General features: G+C 37.6%; 3 protein-coding genes across 9 annotated transcripts in view; all 3 read right to left on the bottom strand.

Annotated features, from left to right (window-relative positions):
- Nucleotides 1-21,144, bottom strand: part of LOC123871476 (IQ and AAA domain-containing protein 1-like) — a 29,639-nt gene extending 8,495 nt beyond the window's left edge. Inside the window, exons 1-20 of one of the 5 annotated variants that reach the window (XM_045915318.1) lie at nucleotides 20,966-21,144; nucleotides 14,958-15,062; nucleotides 14,175-14,350; nucleotides 13,428-13,530; nucleotides 13,068-13,175; nucleotides 12,520-12,613; nucleotides 11,514-11,586; nucleotides 10,522-10,650; nucleotides 9,727-9,841; nucleotides 9,245-9,393; nucleotides 8,213-8,363; nucleotides 7,202-7,369; nucleotides 6,397-6,551; nucleotides 5,365-5,515; nucleotides 4,778-4,887; nucleotides 3,955-4,118; nucleotides 3,016-3,164; nucleotides 2,275-2,374; nucleotides 1,416-1,539; nucleotides 360-479 (exon numbers count right to left, since the gene is read on the bottom strand). In XM_045915318.1, the coding sequence (XP_045771274.1) occupies nucleotides 360-479; nucleotides 1,416-1,539; nucleotides 2,275-2,374; nucleotides 3,016-3,164; nucleotides 3,955-4,118; nucleotides 4,778-4,887; nucleotides 5,365-5,515; nucleotides 6,397-6,551; nucleotides 7,202-7,369; nucleotides 8,213-8,363; nucleotides 9,245-9,393; nucleotides 9,727-9,841; nucleotides 10,522-10,650; nucleotides 11,514-11,586; nucleotides 12,520-12,613; nucleotides 13,068-13,175; nucleotides 13,428-13,530; nucleotides 14,175-14,350; nucleotides 14,958-15,062; nucleotides 20,966-20,977 (2,456 nt within the window). In that variant the 5' untranslated portion in view covers nucleotides 20,978-21,144. Of the gene's footprint in view, nucleotides 1-359; nucleotides 480-1,415; nucleotides 1,540-2,274; nucleotides 2,375-3,015; nucleotides 3,165-3,954; nucleotides 4,119-4,777; nucleotides 4,888-5,364; nucleotides 5,516-6,396; nucleotides 6,552-7,201; nucleotides 7,370-8,212; nucleotides 8,364-9,244; nucleotides 9,394-9,726; nucleotides 9,842-10,521; nucleotides 10,651-11,513; nucleotides 11,587-12,519; nucleotides 12,614-12,954; nucleotides 12,973-13,067; nucleotides 13,176-13,394; nucleotides 13,531-14,174; nucleotides 14,351-14,957; nucleotides 15,064-20,965 lie in introns of those variants that run through there. The other 4 variants (XM_045915319.1, XM_045915320.1, XM_045915321.1 and 1 more) reach the window with 4 other exon arrangements.
- On the bottom strand, nucleotides 15,102-20,962 carry LOC123871475 (uncharacterized protein K02A2.6-like). Of its 3 annotated transcripts, none has more exons than XM_045915317.1 (3): nucleotides 20,786-20,962; nucleotides 17,804-19,380; nucleotides 15,102-16,481 (listed from the first exon to the last, which is right to left on the bottom strand). In XM_045915317.1, exons 2-3 carry the CDS (start codon nucleotides 19,367-19,369, stop codon nucleotides 16,455-16,457), a joined length of 1,593 nt encoding a protein of 530 aa, XP_045771273.1. In that variant the 5' UTR covers nucleotides 19,370-19,380; nucleotides 20,786-20,962; the 3' UTR covers nucleotides 15,102-16,454. The 3 variants fall into 3 exon arrangements, with proteins under 3 accessions (XP_045771273.1, XP_045771272.1, XP_045771271.1); XM_045915316.1 differs by having other exon boundaries at nucleotides 15,102-15,822; XM_045915315.1 differs by having other exon boundaries at nucleotides 15,102-19,380.
- A 2,453-nt stretch (nucleotides 21,145-23,597) lies between the features above and the next one.
- LOC123871477 (glucose-1-phosphatase-like) lies at nucleotides 23,598-25,309 on the bottom strand. Its single transcript, XM_045915324.1, has one exon. It carries the CDS (start codon nucleotides 24,944-24,946, stop codon nucleotides 23,717-23,719), a length of 1,230 nt encoding a protein of 409 aa, XP_045771280.1. The 5' UTR covers nucleotides 24,947-25,309; the 3' UTR covers nucleotides 23,598-23,716.
- Nucleotides 25,310-25,709: the final 400 nt, after the last annotated feature.

Below are 25,709 nucleotides of genomic sequence, written 5' to 3'. Positions count from 1 at the left end.
GGGATCTTACAAAAACCTAAATCCACGCGGATGAAGTTGCGGGCATCCTCTAGTCACACTATCACACTAATATTATAAAGGCGAAAGTTTGTATGTGTGTGTGTGTGTGTGTGTGTGTGTGTGTGTGTGTGTATGTTTGTTACTCCTTCACGCAAAAACTACTGGACGGATTGGGCTGAAATTTAGAATGGAGATAGATTATACTCTGGATTAGCACATAGGCTACTTTTTATCCCGGAAAATTAAAGAGTTCCCACGGGATTTTTAAAAAACTACATTCACGCGAACGAAGTCGCGGGCATCAGCTAGTTTCAAATATATGGATATACATACCATTGAGTCTAAGTTTGAAAACTTACCTTACAATCCTTTCGGGGGTCATGATTTTGTCGAACAACTCCAGTATAACTCCGAAACCATACCCCTGCAACACTTGCGCCAGAGCCGACACGCAGTAGTCGCGTGGCATGCTTCTGATTCTACGTACAACAAAAAAAAATGATGCTCACTACGCTTGAGCATTGCCGTATCGTCGCTACTCATGCAAATACCGCAAAAAATGTGGACAATCACAATTTTTCAGGAGACTATTACATTATTTTTAAAAAATATTATGGTTTACTTTTAGATCAAAATCACATAGGTACCTAGCTAAAAAGGCCTGCCAAATTTCATGATTCTAGGTCAACGGGAAGTACCCTATAGGTTTCTTGACAGACACGACGGATAGACAAACAGACAGACAGACAGACGGACAACAAAGTGATCCTATAAGGGTTCCGTTTTCTTTTAAGGTACGGAACCCTAAAAATTAACTAAAAAGTTAAAGATGCGTGTCGGGATCGAAACCTAGATCCCCAGAAAAGGAAGCTGTAAATCTTAATGTCACCACTTATACAGGGTGTAAGCAAAACCGAAGACAGGTGCGATAGTACTGATGATTACTTATATAAAATACCACAATACAACACACTTGTACCACAATACACTTGTATATCCACAAATAGTTTTTATTATTTCCAAAAAGTCACAATATGCAATTACATCTAATTGATATAAATTAAAAATTAATAATTACTAGCCGATGCCCGCGACTCCGCCCGCGTGGATTTAGGTTTTTCGAAATCCCGTGGGAACTCTTTGATTTTCCGGGATAAAAAGTAGCCTATGTGCTAATCCAGGATATTATCTATCTCCATTCCGAATTTCAGCCAAATCCGTCCAGTGGTTTTTGCGTGAAGGAGTAACAAACATACACACACACACACACACACACACACACACACATACAAACTTTCGCCTTTATAATATTAGTGTGATAGTGTGATAGTGTGATAAATAGAATTACTACTAGTTATAGTCGTCAAAAAGTTGTATATCTATAATTTAATTAGGAAGGTTTTATAACCAGGTACCTTTGGAACTTCTCAAAAAAGAAGCCGTGCAAACTGGCGTAGTCCGTTGTTGGCACTAACAGCACTTCACTGAACAGCGCTAACATTGGTTTTCTTCTAGCGCCGAAGGGATTTGAACATGTTGCTGCAAATGTACTAAATTAATTATTAATTTACTTACCAATATCTCTATACAGTTGAACAGAAGTTCTCCTTAGAATACTATTTTTTTTAGACGGATCATGGCGTTTAAGACAAAAACCGGTCCCATGATGATCGTACAAGATTTTTAACCGGCTTCAAAAAAAGGAGGAGGTTCTCAATTCGTCGGAAATTCCCGATTACTCTACGACAGAAAAGGGTATGCAGGAGGTCCCATATAAAGGTGAAGATTTGATGAATACCTTCGAGGATGGAGAACAGAACTCCTCAGTGGATATAAGAGCAAATTGCTCGCGATCAGTGTACAAGCTTAGTAACCAGTATGGTTTTAACTGGGCATAGCATATTATAGTACAGTGGGGCCACAAAAAAGTGTGAAATAATAAATAATTAATTGAGGTTTTTGAAGTTGGTTTTATTTTTCTTTTGAAAATTTTTACACTATGTATTTTTTAACTTTTTTTATTTGCATGGCGGCCATTTTGAAACTAGCCATCTTGATTTTTATTATTTGGCAATAGTGGCAATGGATATACACACTCTGAAAAATTGAACTCTCTATATTTATGAGATACAGCCCGCTACAGGCAGACGGACGCACAGACGGATCGATGGACGGACGAATAGCAGAGGCTTAGTAATAGAGTCCAGTTGGCACCCTTTGGGTTCGGAACCGTGAAATGAAATGAAAATTTATTTATGAAAAAAAAAAACTTACCAATAAATATTATTTTATCATCGGCTGACATTTGTTTTAAAAGTTTGGTCAGAGGACGCTTCAATTTCTTTGCTTTTAGATATCTGTTTTCCGGAGGTACCTGAACAATCAAAACATATTATCACTAGCTAGTCTATTCTGACTTGGGTGGCTTTAAGCGTACATATTATGTCAGTCCGTCAGTAATAAATAGGTACCACACTACCACCCATAGATTCAAAAGTACCTCAAAAGGAAAAACGGGATCCTTATAGGATCACTTTGTTGTCTGTCTGTCTGTCTGTCCGCCGTGTCTGTCAAGTTTTTAGATACATATCAAAAATTGCGAAACCGGCAGGATTCGAACCTGCGTCTTTTGGGTTCGCGCTCGATATTCATTCATTGCTTTTTGTCAGCGGAAGAGTTCATTGAGAAGCTATGTTTGAGCAACGCCCAATAGTTCCCATATGAAGTTTTGTACGTTCATATTATGAGACGGAGTACCTATAGTACGCAGTACACAGCCCCCGCGCTAACACGTTCCCCCGTCTCCCCCATCGACCTGTCGCTTCCTATAGGTACCTACAAGGGAGTGAAGGCTTTTCCACCACCGATGGCACTACCACCTTTGAACGTTAGCTGGGCAGCGCGTGGGAGAGAGATACCTCTCTTCTTCTCTATGTTTCTGACTTATTTGGGCAAAGGAGACAGTCAGAGAATGATGAACGAATGGTGATGGAGATCATACATTTTTTGACAAACCTTTTTAAGAAAAACTCTTTCCACGTTCCTCATGTAGATGACAGCTGGTTGGAACATCCTTGCCGCCACGAGCACTTCAGATAGAACCTTCGCCGGCCTGGAGACAACTGCGCTGGTAACTTCTGGACTTATATCAATTTTTACTGCATCTGAATGAAACAATGGGGTTTTTACCCCAGCTGTATCATATGCATCTCTAATTGACTAACACTTTTTATTACTGACCGAAATAACAAGAAGCAGCACGAATAATAGTAGATTATGCAACATGGGGATAATGTAATGTCTTACGTCACGGGCACCTGGATAAATCCCAAGCGAACGAGGGATTTTAGAGTAACTCCCGAGCGTAGCGAGGGTGTTACATCTAGAATCCTGAGTGAAGCGCGGGATAGTTGATAACTAAAAACTTTTTAGACGCTACATTACGCCCCATGGGCTTTCCATACAACATTACTGCCCGGCTAATTCATAGGAATGTAATGACGTATATTACCTTTAGAATAACAGGTCAGTAATAAGGCATTCTGGAGCGTGTGGTGTGAAAAGTAAATTATTCAACCTGTCACACAAATAATTAAGGAGGAACCAGAGGAACAAGGTTGTAAAGTTCCTGAGCACACTCTCGAAAATATATTCCGACTAGACGATGCCCGCGGCTTCACCCGCATGGATTTCGGTTTTTTTAAATCCCGTAAGAACTCATCAATTTTCCGGGATAACAAGTAGCTTATATCCCCGGGATGTTTCCCAAGTCTGTACCAAATTTTATTGAAATCGGCTCAGTGGTTGGGCCGTGAACGTAGCAGACAAACAGACAGACAGACACACTTTCGCATTTATAATATAAGTAAGTAAATAAGTAGGTAAGTAAGTATAGATAACAACCTGTTTGAAGAAGTTTAGAAATATGGTATGATGACTAAGTTATGCTCTTACTCAGTTCCCCACATACAGCATCGACCATAAAGGATTTCCCATGTCTTTCAGGTCCAAGCAGCATCACGGATTTGTTGCGGACGGCACCAGGTTCGATGCCCGACCCGAACACGCACGAAAGGGTCAAACGACGTCTGATATCTCCGTAGGCTGGTGGTGGAAATCTGATGGATGAAGATTTCTTACTGTCACCTTTTCACGGCCTAACCGTCGAATAGTTTTAGACTTTGGTATAAAGATCTTCATCTTTTCCAGCGGGAGAATATTTTGTCGCGAATGAAGTTCCTCGAAAAGGGCCTCGATAGCTCAACGGTTGAGGAAAGGACTGAATTCCGAAAGGTCGGCGGTTCAAACCATCCCTTGCACTATTGTCGTACCTACTCCTAGCATAAGCTTTACGCTTAATTGGAGCGGAAAGGGGAGAATTAGTCATGATTAGCATGGCTAATATTCTTTAAAAAAAAAAAGTTGTGGGTAGAAGCCAGTGTATACTTGCTCTCATATTAGACTGAGATCTATACTTATCTTCAGACTTAGATGATGAGACAGTTCTATATCAGTTGTCTCGTTTCTCATTTCATCATCATCATCATCAGCCTGTGGAGTCCACTGTTGGACATAGGCCTTCTCTATAGAGCACCACCATACCCGGTCCTCAGCGTTTCTCATTTAACTTTTAAGTCTGAGCATAGTCAAAGTACGTTCCATTAAACTCAGCTTGAAGACTGCATCGTCAGTCGTAGTAAAGCTATATTAATCAAGAGTAATTTGTCCCTTTAACAAATGAAATGAAATGAAATAATTTAGTAAAATAATTTGATACTTTGCGTTAGGATCTGCAATGTTCTGCTCGTACGCTTTGTAGTTCAGATCTCCAAAAATGTCCTTTATCTTGGCGGTGGGCTTGGAAATAATGTTCAAGTCAAACACAATCTGTAAATGGAATTCCGTTACAATACAATAATGAAACGTTGAGATAAAAGATGCCAAAGAAAAATTACGCTTTTTGCGAAAAGAACTCCACAGAGTAGGTACATGTACAAAAGAAGAGCAATAAGCTCTAAATACACTCTAAATAGCTTTACTACCCCCAGAGATATGCAAATCTACAGGCAATCCAGGTATCTTTAAAACAAGAGTGAATAGGCACCTTCTAGGTAAACGCGTCCCATCTTGGACCACATCATCACTTTCTATGCGGTGTGATTGTGGTCAAGCGCTTGCCTATTAATAGTAATAAAAAAAACATATTTGCTCTTACCAGAGCGTAAATACAAAATACAGTCAGGCGACAAATATGTATGAAGTATTTCTAGAGGCTGTTCTTATAGAAAAGCCCTCCGATCTTTACCTTTTAAAAATAAAACTAAAACCTTATTTGACCTGAAAGTTCAAGAAAGTCGTTGGTACCTGTATATTCTGCAGCATTCTATCAGTAATATCTAAAGGTTTTGATGGCAGTTTTACTGCTGGCATTTTCCTCGGTTTCAGTTTTGGAAACTTCAGCCCAATTCTCTTGTACATTAATTGCTGCATTTTGATCAGCAGTTTTAAATCCAACCTAAAGATTCAAATTCAAAATGTTTTTATTCAATTAAACTTTTACAAGTGCTTTTGAATCGTCAAAAAAATCTACCACTGGTTCGGAATGCCGTTCCTACCGAGAAGAACCAGCAAGAAACTCGGCGGTTGCTCTTTTCAAGTACATATTTATAATTTACAATAATATGCCACAATAAAGTTCCTTTTACATACCTTTATTATACAAGTTGTAATCAGAACGCTAGCGAAATCTTTGCCTTATTATTATTATACTCTCTCAACACAATCCAATGCCACTAACCACTTGCCTTATCTTGTAGTTTTAATGATATAGCATTTTTCTAACCCGCATTGTATAGCGAGCAAAACTCGGTCAATGTCCCACCTACGACGCGGCATTGACTTCAAGTGACCTATTTACGGAATGTTCGTTGACCTCTAGCGTCAGCTAGATGATTTACTTGCAATATATTGTAAACTTTTCGAAAATACGGGACTTTTAAAAAAGATTTTTCGTAGTTTTTTCATCAGTAATCATTAGTACTATCACCCGTCTTCAATTTTGCTTGCATTCTGGTTACATTTTATTTTATATGTATCAAAACCGTATTAGCCCGCATAACTAATTCTCTCTCCAGGAAGTTGGGTGGGCATAATTCATTCCCAAAAAAAATTAAAAAAAAAATTGGTTGTCTGTAAAGTCGGTTTACTGACGATAGTTGAACGTGACAACAAAGGCCGATTGTGCTTCTTTGTCGCTCGTTCCACGCTCTCGCTTACACTTCAAGCCTTACATGGAACGCCTCAGAGCGAGGTAACGCCGCATGAGTCATGTTTTTTCGTGCGTGCAGCCAGCTCTATCGAATTATAAGACGTTGTCACGTCAAAAAAGTAAGCTACCTCATAAGTTCGTCGACATATCTCCTGCACTCCACATGGAGCTGGCTCATCAGCTCCTCAGTCAGTACAGACTGCAAGTACCCGTACACTGTGCTTGGACTCCAGTCGGGAAACCTGTCGTGGATTGACCAGGCTGCGCGATATTTTTGGAGAGCCTGACAACACACACAATAATATAATTAGAACTTAGAAGGGTGCACACATTCAATTCAGTACCATTTTTTAAAAATAAATAATTACTTAAATTACCTTGGCCCCTGCATTCCCCACTTTTGTATTGCCCACGTAAATAACTTTGGCTTTATTCTCAACGGCCACCCAGAACGCAAAATCTAGAGAATCGGAGTCCAACGGGATAAAAATTATTTAGGTTTTCATACCACTTATTATAACGAATTTAGTAAAATTTCTTTATTGACTAAATTCACAATTTATGTAACTTATAATAATTATTGAACAGCCAAAAAATAATTCAAAAGCTGTGTTTTGGATTGGGGTACGTAGAACAACTTTTTAACCCCCGACCCAAAAAGAGGGGTGTTATAAGTTTGACGTGTGTATCTGTGTATCTGTGTGTCTGTGTATCTGTGTATCTGTCTGTGGCACCGTAGCGCCTAAACTAATGATCCGATTTAAGTTTTAGTTTTTTTTGTTTGAAAGGTGGCTTGATCGAGAGTGTTCTTAGCTATAATCCAAGAAAATCGGTTCAGCCGTTTGAAAGTTATCAGTTCTTTTCTAGTTACTGTAACCTTCACTTGTCGGGGGTGTTATAAATTTTTAATTTACACTTGTTCTCTGATCTCACCTCTGATATACTGCCCGTATGTTGCGACTGCTGTGGCTTGTAGCCGGGGTCCGCGAGCGGGTTGCAACGCTGCTTGAACAGCATTTCTGCCTCCTTTAACTTCTGCTCCTTGGCTAGTTCTTCCCTCATTTTGGCCTCTTCCAAGGCTGCCTTCTGCTCTTGTTTCAACTGTTGGTTAGTTATTGGTAACTAGAGGATGCCCGCGACTTCGTCCGCGTGGATTTCGGGTTTTAAAGATCCCATGGGAATCATTGATTTTCTGGGATAAAAAAGTAGCCTATGTCCATTCCCGGGATTTAAGCTAACCCTGTACCTTTCGTCAAAAACGGTTAAGCTGTTGGGCCGTGAAAAGGTAGCAGACAGACAGACAGACGGACGGACAGACAGACAGACACCCTTTCGCATTTATAATACATATTAGTATGGATATGGATGGATTATTTGATGGCGCATTTATATCAGAGGATTTTTTATAAGAATGTTCATTCTCCTGACAGAATATGATGGAATTTCCTTTAGCTCAATTAGATCTAAACAATATTGCTTCACAATTTAACTAGGCACCTCGAAATTTTTATTTTGTGCTTCGGTCTCTCCCTCAGAGGTGCCAGAGATGTGTGAGGACGCCAAACTACCTTCATTTTCAAAGCTTAGATTATCTTTTATCTGCAGTTGTTCCATCCTTGCTAGAAATTGTGATCCTAAATAGATCTTAGCTTTGAACCGATTGGATTTCATTGGCTTTTGTTGTTAGTAGTTATTTTTGATGGTCGAAAAAAAGCTATCTCTTGAAAAGTTATGAAGAAGAGAACCTTCTTCCAACATTTCAAGCCTCAGCTAGAGTCTAGAGACACTGGTTTAACTGTGCATTAATCTACCACAGTTTCACCTTATACCTTTTACCTACCTATATACAGATAAGGCGATGCTATGAGTTTCAGCCATTTCCTTCGCTATACATAACAATATATCCTCGTTCATTCCTAGTGGAAGCTGAATATTAGTCCATACCATTTCTTTAGTCTTCCCCTTCATGAGTTGCGCTAACTTCTCGTCTTCTTCTATCTTCTCCTCGATATAGGGATAATCTTCTCTTATCACCATCACAGTACCGCCCTCTGTCTCGTAAGGGAACTGGGGGAAGAACCCGTAGCCTTCATACCTTAAAATTAGAGTTAAGGGGCATGAGACCGGTCTGCCCGCGAAATTCAAATTTAATTTGGTTTTTCGCAATTTGTAAACTAATACGACTTAAACTATACGACGAAAAATCTTTACTTGAAAAGGTCCAGTTTAAGAAATAAATTAAAGTATCGACTATTCTCACAAATTAGTCGATACTTTAATTTATTTCTAAAACTGGACCTTTTCAAGTAAGATTTTTATATAAACCTGTGAGGATGATATTGCCATTGTCGCAAATAAAATAACCATAAGCCTACGTTGTCGTATTAGTTTACAAATTGCGAAAAACCAAATTAAATTTGAATTTCGCGGGCAGGCGCGTCACATGGCCCTTAAGAGTTTCATTTGTGCGTGACAGATATATTTTTAACCGACTTCAAAAAAATATGTTCCCCGATTACTCAAAGACCCTTGGATCGACTTGGAATTATTTTTTAGTTTGAAAGGGTATATTGTGCAGGTGGTCCCATATTTTGGTGAAGATCTGATGAATATCTTCCGAGATGGAGATCAGAACTCCTCAATGGATAAGAGCAAATTGCTTTTATTTTTCTTTTGAAATTTTTTAGAGAAACGCAGTGTGACGTCCGATTTGCTTTCCGAGGCAAGGTAGGTCTCAATTTGACCTTTTACGTTCCTTCCGTGTTTCGTAAGCTAGAGTACCAGTTGAGAAGGTCAAATGGCAATAACTTCATAAGATAGATCTTTTATTCCAATAATTTTTTTACATCGTCAAATTCATCTTCCACTATTCGAAATGCTTTTCCTACTAAGAAGAACCAACAAGAAACTCGGCGGCTGCTCTTTACTTTTCTTGAAATTTGCAACAACTAACAGTCAAAGTAATATTTTCTTTACCATTCCTTGAACCACTCCATGACATGTTCCGTTATATCGTCGATTTGATTATCCTTCGTCAAAAGTATCAATCTACTTTTCTCTCTTTCCATTTCTTTCATATATTTTTCTTTCATGTCCTTTCTTATCTTACGTCTTCTCTCATATAGCTGAAATACATTTAATTTTAAAGCCCCTACCCAAAAAGAGGGGTGTTATAAGTTTGACGAGTGTATCTGTGTATCTGTCTGTGGCATCGTAGCTCCTAAACGAATGAATCGATTTTAAATTAGTTTTTTTGTTTCAAAGGTGGCTTGATCGAGAGTGTTCTTAGCTATAATCCAAGAAAATCGGTTCAGCCGTTTGAAAGTTATTTACTTTTTAGAGAGTTTCGCGTCGGGGGTTTTTAAATTTTAAATTTATTATTTTTTATTTTATATTGTGTACAGATAAATTAAAATCCTACCTATAGTTATTAATGCTCAAATTAAAATAATGCTCACCTTATTATTTGCCTCTTCTAAGTCCAGTCCTTTTCGGGCTGGATCTGGTAAAATTCCCAAAAGCACATCCCTTTTGTAATTCAACACCTTTTCTCTCTTTGATCTCATGTAACTTCTGAAAATGAATGATATTGCGAAAGACTAGTTTATGCCCGCAAATTCGTCCGCGTGTACTGCACTTTCAGACCTATTTTACCTCCTTAGGGGTTGATCAATAATCCTTAGAGTATGTCTACGTCATGAGCTATGCCTGGCCTTTTTAGGGTTCCGTACCTCAAAAGGAAAAACAGAACCCTTATAGGATCACTTTGTTGTCTGTCAGTCTGTCCGTCCGTCCGTCCTTCCGTCCGTCGTGTATGTCAAGAAAACCTATAGGGTACTTCCCGTTGACCCAGAATCATGAAATTCAGCAGGTAGGTAGGTCTTATAGTACAAGTAAAAGAATAAATCCGAAAACCCTGAATTTGTGGTTACATCATTAAAAAAAATTAAAATGTGTTTAAATTTTCAAAGTCAGATAACTATACCAAGTGGGGTATTATTATATGAAAGGGCTTTACCTGTACATTCTAAAACAGATTTTTATTTATTTTTATGCATAATAGTTTTTGATTTATCTTGAAAAATGTCGAAGAAAATACACAAGTACGGAACCCTCGGTGCGCGAGTCCCACTCGCACTTGGCCGGAATGAAATTTTGCCAGTTGTAATAAATCACAGGGAGTAGAGAGCGGGCGAGCAATTATCTAGATGTTTAGCTCGAACCAGCTTATTACCTACAATTGCTAAGTTTACCTGTAAACTCTTTGAATCAACAAAGCAGCCCATATCATAATCTTTTCAGAAGCTTCTTTTTCTCTTTTCTCCGTAAAATATAGTTTTCTTCTTCGACATTTGGCCTTGAAGTCTTCTATGAAGAATTTTCTGAAGGAACCACATTTTTGTTCAATTATTTATTGATACAAACCTTTGAACGATGGTGATACTTAATTATTATTTTGGTTAACTTAAAACTAAAACTACATAGTACATACCTACATACTCATAGGTACCTAGAAGTTCCAAATGCTATGGGTCTAAGAAAAACCAACATTAAACTCTGCCAGAAATACTTATTGTTATTTTACATATTTATGTTTTCTGACTATTTCTATTTCTACAAATATCTTTACATATCAGGGGGCACGGCAGTGCCCCCGCCAAGACGAGCCAAACGCGGCGGCCGGGGCGCTACGTACCTTTTTCTCGAAGTGTTTCGCCGTATTTTCGACCCGTCATAACTTCGGTCTGGATGACGCTAGAAAGCTGAAATTTTCAGTATCCGGGCTTAAATATCATTTCAGATAAAAAATCCACGAACTGTAAACGGCCAAGCCGTCCTTTTTTTACCGAGATATAGGGTTTGTAGGATCAGAGCTTGTAAGTAGAGTGATTTGTTATTTATTGTTATAAATGTGATACAGTCAAGAACATTTGAGAGCTATATTACTATTTGGACTTCGGATAGGTCCCATGGCCAGCACAAATCTAAGCTCAGCTAGGGGCTTGGCTCTACTAGAGATCTCATAACTTTTTAACAGTGAAAACATTATGAACTTGTGAGTCTTGGCTACCTTTTTACATGAAATGTTTTTGGTGGGTTATGAATTTCGCTATTCAGTGAATTTTTTTCTACAAGAATGTCATCACGTCACAGTATTGTGGCTATAATTGCTTTGATTGCATTTGTTCATTCAAACATCTGAGTTTTTTAATGGGACTGTAGATAAAATTAAGGCAATATTTACCTGTATCTTTCATGTTTCTGGATGATGGTAGCTTGTATGAACTCTTCAGCTATAATTGTTGACTCGCTTTCCACTAGTAGGTATAAACAGAAAGAATAATTTGACGTTCATTTTTGCGGTTTCGTACCTCAAAAGGAAAAACGGAACCCGTATAGGATCACTTTGTTGTCTGTCTGTCTGTCCGTCCATCCGTACCTCCGTCGTGTCTGTCAAGAACACCTATAGAGTACTTCCCGTTGACCTAGAATCATGAAATTTAGCAGGTGGGTAGGTCTTATAGCACAAGTAAAGGAATATAAATCCGAAAACCTTGAATTTGTGGTTAGGTACATCACAAAAAAAATTGAAATATGTTTTAATTTTCAAACTTAGATAACTACACCAAGTGGGGTATCATATGAAAGGGCTTCACCTGCACATTCTAAAACAGATTTTTATATAGTTTTATGCATCATAGTTTTTTAGTTTATCGCGCAAAATGACAAAAAAATACCCGAGTACGGAACCCTCGGTGCGCGAGTCTGACTCGCACTTGATTATTATTTTTGTCCAACCTATCATCATCATTACCATAATCAACGTATAGACTTCCAATGTTGGACATAAGTCTCTTGTAGAGACGGTCTTGCGCCGCCTGAATTCAGCGGCTCCTTGCAACTCGTCTGATGTCATCCATCCACCTAGTGGGAGGTCTTCCAACGCTGCGCTTTCCGGTCCGAGGTCACCACTTTAGCGCCTTGGGACTCCAACATCTATCGGTTTTTGGAACTATGTGCCCTGCCCATTGCCACTTCGGCTTCACAATCCGCTGAGCTGTCACTCTGGTTCTCCTACGGTGCTCCTCATTTCCGATTTGATCCCGTAGAGTAACTCCAAGCGTATAGCTCTCTCCATCGCTCGCTGAACGACTGAGCTCTCTTCTAAGGTTTATAGTTAGCGATCATCTAACCTTTGCCCATTAAAGATACCTAAGTCAGTCAGACTACGTACGTAGGTAGGTACATACTTTGTAAAGGTACTTGTGCTACAGATTTAAACGTGGAACGTTCGGTCTTGGAGTGTAAGTAATCTTCTTCCAACAGTTGACTATTTGTTTGGTCCTACAATCAATAACAGAGAAGATGTACAATACGATGCAGCATAATTTAATTATTATGTCAACCTGTCACACATAACTATATCAGGGCAAGTCATTAACCACCGCCAACTGAGCAATGACAGTATATTACACATACATCCGAATGGAAGATGCGGCTTTGGGGTCCAAAATGACCCCTAAAATGTGTAGTGCAGAAGGCAAGGGTAACACATTGTACCTACATCATTGCAAAGTCATCCTAAAGAAAAACAAAGGAAGCTAGGTAATTCCACATAAACTTCTGTGAGTTTCAGGACGTGAAGCTTTCAAATATAAACTTTATATTTGTCTGAATCAAAGTACCTAAGTTAGTAAAATATGTAGGTATTTGTCGCCGGTATATACGAGAATAATATCACTAGTGAAATTATAATATCACGGCTTTGACAATATACCTGCGAGATATCCATACCTACCAACTCTGGTTCGTTTTTCCGTCTCTCAGCCTCTGCCCACATGGTCTGCAGAAGTTGTTCCATACCTTCAGAGCGGCTTTCCAAGGGGAAATGGTATGGAATTACAATCTGAAGCAATGATAGATTTTGAAATGAAGTTTCTTAGAAAATGTTTGGGATGCTGATTGGGGACCTAACTCGTTAACTTCGCCAAATAGAATTAGTTCGACATGAGTTTACAATAATAACCCAACCTTTGATTCGCTACAGTATCTAGGATTCTTCTATTAGAAGTCTTATTCAAATGGCTCTGTTGTTTTCCACAATTAACTACTTAGGTACCTATACCTACTGAGATTTTTGGTTTTAATCAAATTGGACCTGAATATCGTACGGTGTCTTCTTCAACATGAAAAGTGCTCCGTCCACGTAAATATAGTCGTTTACTATGATGTGTACTAGCTCTTTACGGAGCTCGTATAATCTGAAAAATAAACACATTTTCAGTGACATATATAGGATTAATGTAATGTAAGGAGCAATAAAAATTGTAGGTACCTACCTAAACATTTATTATTATTTTTTGCAAAAAGTAAACAATTTGAAAAATAATAAAAATCGAAATTGTAATGCGTTTTATTTGGGCCAGGGATAGAGAAAGGCGATAGAAAAAAAATCACAGACAAGGTTAGAAGAAGACTATCTTCTATTGCATAATATGCTTACGCTTGACGACAATCATGCTTAAAAAAGCAATGATGAGGTCTTGGTCGGAGCGCACTTGCCTAGAAGATGCCTATTCACTTTTGTCTTGAAGGTATTTAGGTTATATTATTTACTAGAGTATGCCCGCGGCTTCGCCCGCGTGGAGTTCGGTTTTCTGTAAATCCCGTAGGAACTTTGATTTTCCGGGATAAAAAGTAGCATATGTCCTTCCGGCCGGGATGTATACCAAATTTCATTAAAATCGGTTCAGTGGTTGGGCCGTGCAGACAGACAGACAGACAGACACACTTTCGCATTTATAATATTAGTATGGATATGGTTCAGGTGTCATCAGAAAGTAAGATTACCGTTTAGATACAGGTAGTTGGCTACCAAGAAGGTGTCTAAAGCACTATTTTGTACCGTTTCCAAATCACAGTGACAATGTCAAGGATGTAGGGCGCCCGTTGCAAATGTACGCTGCTGAGGTAGGAGTCGTACATCCTGTTGATGACGTCACAGTACTGTGCGTACAGGCGGCCGAGAATTTCAGGCGGTACGTTGCGCTGTTTCAAGCATAACCCTTTGGCGGCTTTACTCTGAAATTTTTCTTTACGTATATCTCAAACTGCTGTATCGATTTTTAGGGTTCCGTACCTCAAAAGAAAAACCGGTCAAGTGCGAGTCAGGTTCCGTACTCTACTCAGGTATTTTTTTCGACATTTTGCACGATAAATCCCGTTTAGAATGTACAAGTAAAACCCTTTCATATGATACCCCACTTGGCATAGTTATCTTACTTTGTTTGAAACACATTTTAATTATTTTTTAATAATGTAACCACAAATTCACGGTTTTCAGATTCATTCCTTTACTTGTGCTATAAGACCTACCTACCTGCCAAATTTCATGATTCTGGGTCAACGAGAAATACCCTATACTATACGTTATCTTGACAGACACGACGCGCGACGCACGGACGGTAGATCAACGGGAAGTATCTACCCTATAGGTTTTCTTGACAAACTCGACGGACGGACAGACAGACAGATAGACAGACAACAAAGTGATCCTATAAGGGTTCTGTTTTTACTTTTGAGGTACGGAACCCTAAAAACGGAACCCTTATAGGATCACTTTGTTGTCTGTCTGTCCGTCTGTAAAAATGAAGAAGTCAACGACGCAGAGAGAGGTCTTTAATATCACCTGAAGGTCTGCATCCTCGGCTACTAGGTGTTCCGCCTCGTTTAACAGCTGCATCCATTTTTTATGAGCATCTATTGAACTCTGGATTACAGTTGGTATTTTGAGATAGTGTAGTGTTGTGATTACACTAATAAAACACTCTCTGGACACACAAAGGGATGTAAAGCACACGTAACGCTGGAACACGCACACTCTCTGTCATGGCCGACAATGACTCCCCAGCGCCCCCGGAGACTGCAACGCCCTCCCGCGCCAGCGCATACACTACATCCCTTCTTTATTTTTATTATATGAAATAATTTGAAATTACAGTAGGTTACAGTAGGCAAAATTAGACAAAACAATTATGGTTTTAAATTTAACAAAACAATTTTGGTTTTACTTCCTTTTAACAACATTCAATACAATTCCCAATTAACAATTTAACACAATTTACTTTTGTACAAAATCCAATCACACCTAATCAACCTAATCATAGTTAACTAACTGCTACTCTGGTTCACAACCGTCCATGAATCATTTAATTTCTTTAAATGGACTATATTTCGCCGATATTCTTTTCCGGTTTCATCATTCCTAATATTTACATCACCACCACTCACATCCGTAACTGTATGCGTAGTGGGATTGAAATTGGAGGTTAACTTATTATCTTTGATCAAATTTTTCACTAATACTTTTTCTCCTATTTCTAAGTTGCTATCTGTCGCTTTCCTTTTGAGATCTGCATACTCTTTCCCTTTTTCCTTCTTTTGCAGGTCCCTATCTCTTACCTCTTCATCTATTGCCTTATACTCCATATCTGGTGCTGCTGGGATCTTGTCTCTAAACTGTCTTTTATAAAATAACTCCGAGGGAGATTTGCCTGTAACAGAGTGAGGCGTACTGTTATACATCATTAAATAACTGAAAATGTCCTCTTTCCAATCCTTGTTTTCAGCTTGGCAAATTTTTAGACGTTTTAAAACGTCTCGATTTTGCCTCTCGACTTCCCCGTTCATTTGAGGCCAATACGGAACTGTATTATATAGGATGATTCCACATTCCTTACAATATTTCCGGAAAACCTCGCCAGTCATCTGAGTTCCATTATCACACGTCAAGGTTGCTGGATAACCTAATCTGGAGAATATTTCTTTTAACACCTTTATCGTATCAAGAGAAGTAATACTGCGCATTACTTTGATTTCTTTATATCTACTATAGTAATCAACAAGTATCAACAGGTAATCGTGACTAGGAAGCGGCCCCAAGAAGTCCATCGCTATGTCAACCCAAGGTTCAGCGGGAAGTGCTCGTCTCTTCATTGGATGTGGCGGAGTAGGATTTGATACAAGCGTACATCCTCGGCAAGCTTTTACTAATCGTTCAGCATCTTTGTCAATCCTAGGCCACCACACCTTTGTTCTGAGGCGAGCTTTCATTGCTACTATGCCTGGATGGCCTTCATGAGCTGCTTCCAGTACTCGTTGCCGCAGAAGATGAGGTATAACTATCCTAGTTCCCCGAAGAAGGATATCTCCACTAAAACAAAGTTCATTTTGTATAATTTTAAAGTTGTTAATGGAATCGTGCCAGTCATTATTAAAAATACCCTCTTTGACTTTCAAAATTTCCTCGTCTCCAGCAGAACATCCTTCAATTTCGTTCAATGGAACCGCGATAGGTCTACTGTAACTTACGATTTGGTTAATGTAATTTTCAGGATCAAATGGTTCTGACGAGGAAATTTTGCCAAGTCTGGAAATTGTGTCAGCTATGTTGGATTTACCTGGACGGTAGATGACTTTGTACCTGTAAGCCTGTAACCGAAGTACCCACCGTTCTATTCTTGCGCATGGTTTAGAAGTTCGTCCAAAAATGGTTTCCAATGGTTTGTGATCGCTTATTAGTTCAAAGTCTTTGCCAAACAGGTATATCTTAAAGTGTTCTACTGCCCAAACGAGCGCCAAGGCTTCTTTTTCTGTTTGACAATATCTCTTTTCACAGTCAGTGAGAGCCTTGTGACCAAAAGCGATCACACGGGGACCATCTTTACCAATCTGAACCAACACTGCACCTAACCCTACAGGAGAGGCATCAGCGATAACCTGGGTTTTATCAGAAGGACTATAGTAGCCTAAAGTTTCAATATTGGATATGCTTTTCTTTAAAGCTTCAAATGCCTCATCCTGCTTAGGTGTCCAGAATTTCTGAACATTTGCTGACTTTCCAATGCCTAACCGTAACAGTTCGCGCAAAGGTTCAGTAAGGGTAGCTAAGTTGGGAATCCATTTACTTACAAAATTAACCAAGCCCAAAAAACTTTGAATTTCTTCAATAGTATTTGGTATTCTACTAGTTTTAATTGCTGTCAAATATTTTTCAAGTGGCCTAATTCCACTAGCTGAAAGTTCATGACTGAGAAATTCAATTGTTTGAGTTTTATAAATGCATTTGTTTTCATTTAGCAGAACGTTGTTTTCTTTCAAAACTTGTAACACCTTACTTAACCTTGCGTCATGTTCTTTTTCTGTGGCACCGTGTACAATTATGTCGTCTATAAAATTGAATGTCCCTTCACAGCCTAACAACATCTTTTCTAAAATTTTTTGGAACATCTCTGGCGCACAAGAAATTCCGAACATTAGTCTCTTATATCTATATAGTCCTTTGCTAGTACTAAATGTAGTAATGTACCTACAATCTTCATGAATTTCGAGTTGATGAAAGGCATTTTTTATGTCAAGTTTAGAAAAGTATTTCGCTTGACGAAAGTTAGGTAGCAATTCCTTCATTGTTGGAAGGGGGTGATTTTCTCTTATAATTGCTTCGTTAGCTCTTCTCATATCTAAGCAAATACGTACCTCTTCTTGTCCTTCTTTAAGAACGGGAACCATGGGTGATACCCACGGTGAGGGTTCATTTACTTCCTCAATGATATCCGCATCTTTAAGTTCCTTTAATTTTTTGGTAACCTTTTCTTCTAAAGGAATGGGGACTCTTCGATATGGCTGGATAACTGGTTTAACTGTTTGGTCTATTGGGATTTGGACCGTTACTCCTTTGAACTTTGGAAACACTTTATCTGATGGTTTCTCATTACTTATTGAGTTAATTTGAAGCCCAATTTTTAGCACGCCTAACTGAATTGCTGTCTCCTTGCCTAATAAATCACGTGTGCCGTTTCTGATAACATAGATGGTACCTTTTATACACTTATTAGCAATGACTGAAATGTTCGCGTCAAAGGAGCCCATTATATCCAAAGGTTCTTTACTGCCGTAAGAAACAAGTGTCTTATTAGGTTTGCGTATTTGATTAGAAATTTTCACTCTATTGTCTTTTAGAAGCTGCCATGTTTTATCAGTAATTACGTTGCATTTACTTCCCGAATCGATCAAAATGTCAATGGTAACTCCCCCAATACTGCACTTTATAGTTTCGTCATCATCCAGGTGGAAAATATAATCTATTCGGGACTCTTCTGTCTTTTCCTTTCGTACTTCACCGGTCTCATCCTTTTTATCTCCGTTTTCACCCAGATTGAAAATGTAGTCAATTTCAGATCTAAAGGCACCTTTTTTTGTTTCTATTTTTGGTTTTTTATTTACGGTTTCCGTCCTGTTGCCCGAAAACTGTCTTTTCTGTCGAGTTCTACAATTTTCCCGGAAATGACCAATGAAGCCACACTTCAAACATCGTTTGTCTTTTGCTGGGCATTTTATGTCTTCGGATGAGTGGGAGGGGCTTCCACATCTACTACATTTAGTGTTCGAGAATTGTCTTGGGAACGGTTTGTTATATTTTTTCTTGTTATCGATTTTATTTATTTCTGCTTTGTTGAAATTGTTCGTATCATTTGTCTTTACCATTTTAAATTTATCCAATTGTCTGGCTACAACTTCTAATGCATTTGCTTTACTGATGATTTCGTCTAGAGTAATTGTATCTCCACCTTCTAAAATTTTTTTCCTCAATTCGACTTGTCTGCACTTTTCAGTGATTTGGTCAATAATATGCTGCTCTTTGTCATAGAATTGACATTTTTCGGCTTGAGTTCTTAACCTTAATAAAAATCGTTCGAATTGTTCTTCTTCTTCCTGTTTCATGAGTCTAAAGAGATACCTTTCGTAAATCCGACTTTGTTTTGGAGCAAAGTGACTGTCCAATTTCTTTAGAGCTACTTCATAAACATCGACACCTTCTTCTTCAACGTGAGCGCCGGGTATGTTATAATAAACTTCCTGGAGTGCTATACCCCCCACATGGAGTAGAGTAGCCCGTTTTTTTACAGGAGTCTCGATGTTGGCAGCCAGTAAGTAAATTTCGAATGCTCTTTTCCATTTTTCCCAGCGAGTGCCGATAGATGTTGGATCGCCTTCGCAATCAAAATGTTGCAAGTTAGGAAGTGTAGATGATGCATGAGTCATTTTGGGGCAGCCTGCAACAAAATGTTGACTCTTATTTTTGCGTGGCTCTTTTTTTTTTAGTATTACACTGCGTAGCCCTCTCATACAGTTGGACCTAATTATATACACATATTTTTAATATGTTACTTAAGGCGTATACGAGTACCTTAAAATATGTCCATAATTTAATCTGCGTGGCCCTTAGATTTAGTCTGCGTGGCCTTTAATTTAATCTGCGTGGCCCTTTGATATAATCTGCGTGGCCCTTTGATTTAATCTGCGTGGCCCTTTGAGTTAATCTGCGTGGCCCTTTGATATAATCTGCGTGGCCCTTTGATTTAATCTGCGTGGCCCTTTGAGTTAATCTGCGTGGCCCTTTGATTTAATCTGCGTGGCCCTTTGATTTATTTTTCGTGACCCTTTGATTAATTTTGCGTGGCCCTTTGATTTATTTTGCGTGGCCCTTTGATTTAATTTGCGTGACTCTATTCATTGCGTGGCCTTAAAGTGAACCTTTCTTATTACTGGATCATCTCCATATAAATTGTGCAAGTAAACAATAGGATAAGTGCATAACTTAAATGTTGTGATGTAATTGTTGTTACTAATACAATGAAATAATCAAAGTTACCATAAACTTTATACACATGTTTCCTGCCTCGTGCAATCTAATTGAATTATTATTCAAACTATCATATTTTAAGTTATTACTTATAACCAAATTTAATAATAAAATAATAATCAATATTACATTGTGTAATGTATGTGCATAAAATATGTTTCTCATTAAGTCAAATCTATGATCATAAATCATACATTATATCAATTGAACTGATCAAAGGTAGGTATCGTTAGGTTGTATACGTGCACAATATATATTTTTGTAGATATCCATATAATCCAAGAGTCTGGAAAGCAGGTTTTATTTGAAACCTTCATAACTCCCGTATTTATAACAATTTACTTTTGTTGGCCACCTAGCAACAGATCGTACGACATCGAATGAGTCAATTATTATTTTGTTAAACCACCTTCATTAGATAATATTTTTTTTTTTTTTTAATAACCTTACACAACAACCTTTGCATAATAATTGTATGGCCTTATTCCCTTCTATTTGATATAATGCAAGGCCCTTAACAATGAAGGATAGCGGCATAAATACGAGTATAAATTTGTTTGCCAGTAGGTACCTTTGTTTACGTATTTACTTGGTTCCTAAGTGATTCTGATTTATGCATATAACATTACAGTGTTCATTAAACTAATTTTTTTTTTTTTATCCTATTAGGTACCTATACCTAATACCAACAATTTATAATAGGTTATTCGGACCGAAGCTAACACGTAAACAATTGATAGGCAACAAATAGGTAACCATTACTGTTCCTTCCTTCATTTATCCTTTTTTTTTTTATTAGAGTTACATGTACTTACTTTTATCCTCGTCGCCACTTGTAGTGTTGTGATTACACTAATAAAACACTCTCTGGACACACAAAGGGATGTAAAGCACACGTAACGCTGGAACACGCACACTCTCTGTCATGGCCGACAATGACTCCCCAGCGCCCCCGGAGACTGCAACGCCCTCCCGCGCCAGCGCATACACTACAGATAGTGTGACATAATTTCTTATTGTAGGTAAGTTTAGAATATTTATGCTTAACAGTTAACAGTTTTAGTAGCAATGATTTATAGTAGGTATATTTCACTGAAAATTTTGGTTGAAAACACGTAAAATTTATATTTCCAACGAGAATTTAATTTTTGACCAGAATTTTGACTTTCTTCTGTGAAAGTTATAAGCAAAGAGTACAAAGCTATGGTGCAAAGATAAAAAATCTTTGAAAAACTTGTAGCAATTGAAGGAGGTTACAGTAACAAGTTCCAACATACTTTTTGCATGCTTTTTGCTAACTTTTGGTACAGTAGGAGGATTCATGATTCAAACTTATTGCGCTTGAAAAGTAACAGATCTGAGTGTTTGATTTATTAGGCACCGTATCTAGGTAAGTATATCTATGTAGAGTCCAGAATAGATTTTTTGATTGGCACTACCCTAAAAAGTTCTACAAATATTTCCAGCAGAGTACAATATGGCTGATGATGATTTTTCGAGCGGTGAGTACCTACCCTAGGCCCTAGGGTGCCTACTCACCGCTCGAAAAATCATAAATTAACCTCTTATAACCTTAAATTAACCCCTAGGGCCTAGGGGTTAATCTAAGGACATGACAGACGCTCGACTCGGATGTCCATCTTTACAAAAACAACGATGATAATATTAGGTCGTCGGATAAGAACGGTAGATACCTACTTATTTAAAGTAAGCTGGATACATATTTTTGATGATAGCGAAAAAGTAAATTGTGATTAACTAATAAAGAGTTTGAATACTGAATACCTACTTTATCATATTTTGTATACCTACCTACTTAATACCATTTTATCACTGCTGTGATTTATAATATTATGACGAAAAAAACCGGCCAAGTGTAAGTCAGACTCGCGCATGAGGGTTCCGTACTCCGGTATTTTTTCCAACATTTTGCACGATAAATCAAAAACATACATAAAAATAAATAAAAATCTGTTTTAGGATATACAGAAAAGCCCTTTCATATGATGTCCCACTTGGTAGAGTTATCTTATTTTGAAAATTGAAACACATTTTAATTTTTTTTTAAATGATGTAACCACAAATTCGCGGTTTTCAGATTTATTCCTGTACTTGTGCTATAAGACCTACCTACCTGACAAATTTCATGATTCTAGGTCAACGGGAAGTACCTACCCTATAGGTTTCTTGACAGACAGACAGACAACAAAGTGATCCTATAATGGTTCCGTTTTTCCTTTTAAGGTAGGTACGGAACCTTAAAAATATTATAGGTCATCATTTTAAATAAGTAATATGGAAATGTGGCGAGATGTCGTCGCAGTAGAAATAAAACCACAAATTAGAAAAATAAAAATCTATTTTATTATACTCACCTAACTGGTCAAATTATCTAAGGACATAATAAAATCACCACAAAATATTATACCTACCTACTGGAGACAATTATTGGATGTCGTTACGTCAAAAGATCTAACTCAGAGAGCTATACTCTATCCACGGAAAGAAGTTAGTAATAGCGTTCTCTGTTACGTTATCCCATACAAATGATAGAGGCAAAAGGCTCATTGGGCGCTAACCATTTTGAGTCACCAACCAATCACAAACGAAACGAACTATGTTTTCCAATTGAATTTCGAATGTTTTTGAAAACCTTTTCGAATTGAATTTTTAGTGTTTTTTGAAATCATGTTTGTGATTGGTTACTGATTCAAAATGGTTGACGTCCTTTGAGATGATTGTACTGGTTCCTGACATGGAACTATGAATAAACTTAGCTTACTGACTAATATCTTGACTAGCTCTTACTAATTATTACTAATTATTAGGTTAGGTACACACACAGAATTTAAAATAGATACAGAAATGGTATAACGCTTGCCAATAAAGACACAACTCGCGACGCTTGTTAGTCCAGACTCCAGTAATTTGATGCTCTATCTGGAAAGTTTTCCGGGACTTGCCAATTGGTGGTTTTATAGATTTCGACGTGCTCTTTCCGAATTTTCATTTTGCCACCTCGTATCTTTGCCGATAAGAGTAAATATACTGGATCGCAGTTTTGAACGGGACATTATTACTAAGCCTTCGCTGTCATCCGTCCGTCAAAAGCATCAGCTGGTCGATTCCAGCATCAATTATTATTAAAATCGGAATTGTTGTGATTGGCTGAATTTATAGCAGTTGAAACAATACATTGTAACCAATAGTGAGCGAGCGTCAACCAATCAGAGGTGATTGCGATGACACATTGCTGTCATTCTATCATGATCGAGCCCCTGTATGCGTTATTATAAAAACAAACGCATTAGTTTTATTTAAGTACGTTGCTTGGGATGCTACAGATATTATGTGTAGACGCGATTATTTTAATGAATATCTAGTAGTAGCTAAAAAGTTGAACAAAAAGAGAAGTTAGTATGTCCCACTTCTATTACCTTATTTGAATTCTGTGGGCATCAACTATCCATAATTTAAATGCGAAAGTGTTTGTTAGTTGGTTAGTCCTTAAATCACGCCGCAACGGAGAACGATTGAAGTCATTTATTTATTGCATAGATATTTTATTGTTAAAGACCTAAAGATACCTACATTTGGTCCCAGAAAATCAAAGAGTTCCAATGGGTTTTTAAAAACCTAAGCCTACACGGACAAAGTCGTGGGTATAAGCTAGTACAACTATAAATATTACATTTTTGATATGAAAAATCAATATGTCAATATGTTTTACATGCATTATACAGATATCATAAGTCATTTAAGAAATTAACAAATTCATCCCAACTACAAAATCCTCTATCATCCATTTTACAGTGTTCTAATTCTAACAATTTAAACTTTGGCGGGTTATCATTGGATAGTATCAAACCCTCCCTTAATTGTTCGTTACTTTGATACACATACTCCACTTTTAACAAATACTGGTTTGCTTTCTCATCCAACCATTTTTGAAAAACCATCTTCCCACCAACCGGCGTTGATATAAAGTTATAGTCCAACTCATAATGTTTGAAAGACATTGCACTCAATAAAACATTAATATTAGCATCATGCCCCATCAATAAAGTTACTTTAGTGTTTTCATTTAAGAAGATGTTAGTTAAATACTGTATTAATGGCCTAGCAATGTCTTTAGCAACATATTTTGTACTAAAAGTTACATTATGATAACCAGCTGTGAGTTCTACAATAGATTGCCAATTTGTAAGATTAAGTTTTCCCCATGCAACATCAATTAACGGAAACCCGTTATAATATGCCATTAGAAACGCATCTGTAGCTTCATTGCATATTTTTAACGAACCTCTAACTTTAGGTTTCATCCCAGCAATTATGTCAAGCTCAGTTTTGTCAGCAGCAAAATAACAATCGTTGTCTATTTTACAAAAATCTGACTCGTTATATTCTAGAACATCTGCCATTAGGTCAAAAGATTTATTTAAATTTAAATGACTTAAAACATACTTCATTTCATTTATTGCTATTTTTTTAAATACAGATGTTGAATTATGAATGAATGGAGTGAATACGAGATCAGGTTTGTCAATGTCCGCATGGTGAATGGTTATATTACAATTTGGATAACATTCTGTCACAAAAGCCTGGGCCGAAGACAATGTTCGTTCCATAGTGTTGGAGTAAACATAGAAATCTTCTTCACTGGGACAGTTTTTAGGCAAAAGTCCTTCTCTATTCAGCCATGTATAAAAATATTTACCCATGTAACCTTCTAAAAGGAAACCTTTTTCGGTCAAAAATCCAGGTTTTTCTTCCCAATGCGGCCAAAACTGAGGTGTCATTCTGCCAAGATTTTTTGACACAGGAGTTCTTACATTGTGTCTGCTAAGAATGACCACTTGTTCTAATTTTAGCGACGACATAGCACTTGAATATATTATGAATACAAAAATAGTCACTTGCATAATAACACAAATTAATATAAAAATTATGGTATTTAGCAATGATTGGTTGTACATTTTGACTTCTAATTTGTTAGCCAAACTGTGAAGTCGATGATATCTATGTACAAAGTGAAGTGTTGAGTAAATATTGGCAATTGAGCAAGATATGAGGAAATTGAAATACCTATCGCTAGTGTCTGGACTCGGAGGTCATAGAATTGTAACCTAAAAACTTAAATTAAACAATAACTCTGATAATACGGTTGTAAAGATACCTAAAAGTTTACAAAAGATAGCGCATCTAATATTAAAACAGTTGAAACTTAATAATTACGAAATTATAAGTACTAAAAATATTATTAACTAAACAAAACAAACCAATGTTGATACTTGACATCCTTGACTGCACCTTGACTGCTGCTTGTAAATGTCAGTGATGTCAAGTGTCAACTGGGAATTTGACATAAATAAAAGTATTGCCATTGCCAAATAAATTCTGCCTAAAAAATAAGAATAATTTAAAAGATTCTGGATCATACAAATACACAGGAAAATCCAGAAGTAAGATGACATCATTACTCATGTGCCAAAATATACCGCCACCCGACTTATCGACAAACGCCAAACGGCATGCGGAATGCCATTGTACGTTCGTTGATCGTGGCTACAACTACTACTTTAACGGGAAATGCCGTTGAACATTGTGTTGACGGCCGTTAATGTGGCCGGCACGTATGAAGTTGTCAAGATTACCTAGTACCTATGATGTTGGAAATCAAAATATAAGCAGAACGAGTTGCAGCTCGCAAAAATTTTTGGTTGGGACGCCCCTTCATTG

Source organism: Maniola jurtina, chromosome 13 (assembly GCF_905333055.1).
Source record: "Maniola jurtina chromosome 13, ilManJurt1.1, whole genome shotgun sequence".
In the NCBI taxonomy this organism is placed as follows: Eukaryota; Metazoa; Arthropoda; class Insecta; order Lepidoptera; family Nymphalidae; genus Maniola; species Maniola jurtina.
The sequence above is the reverse complement of the archived record's forward strand: the minus strand, read 5'-3'. Positions and strand labels throughout refer to the sequence as shown.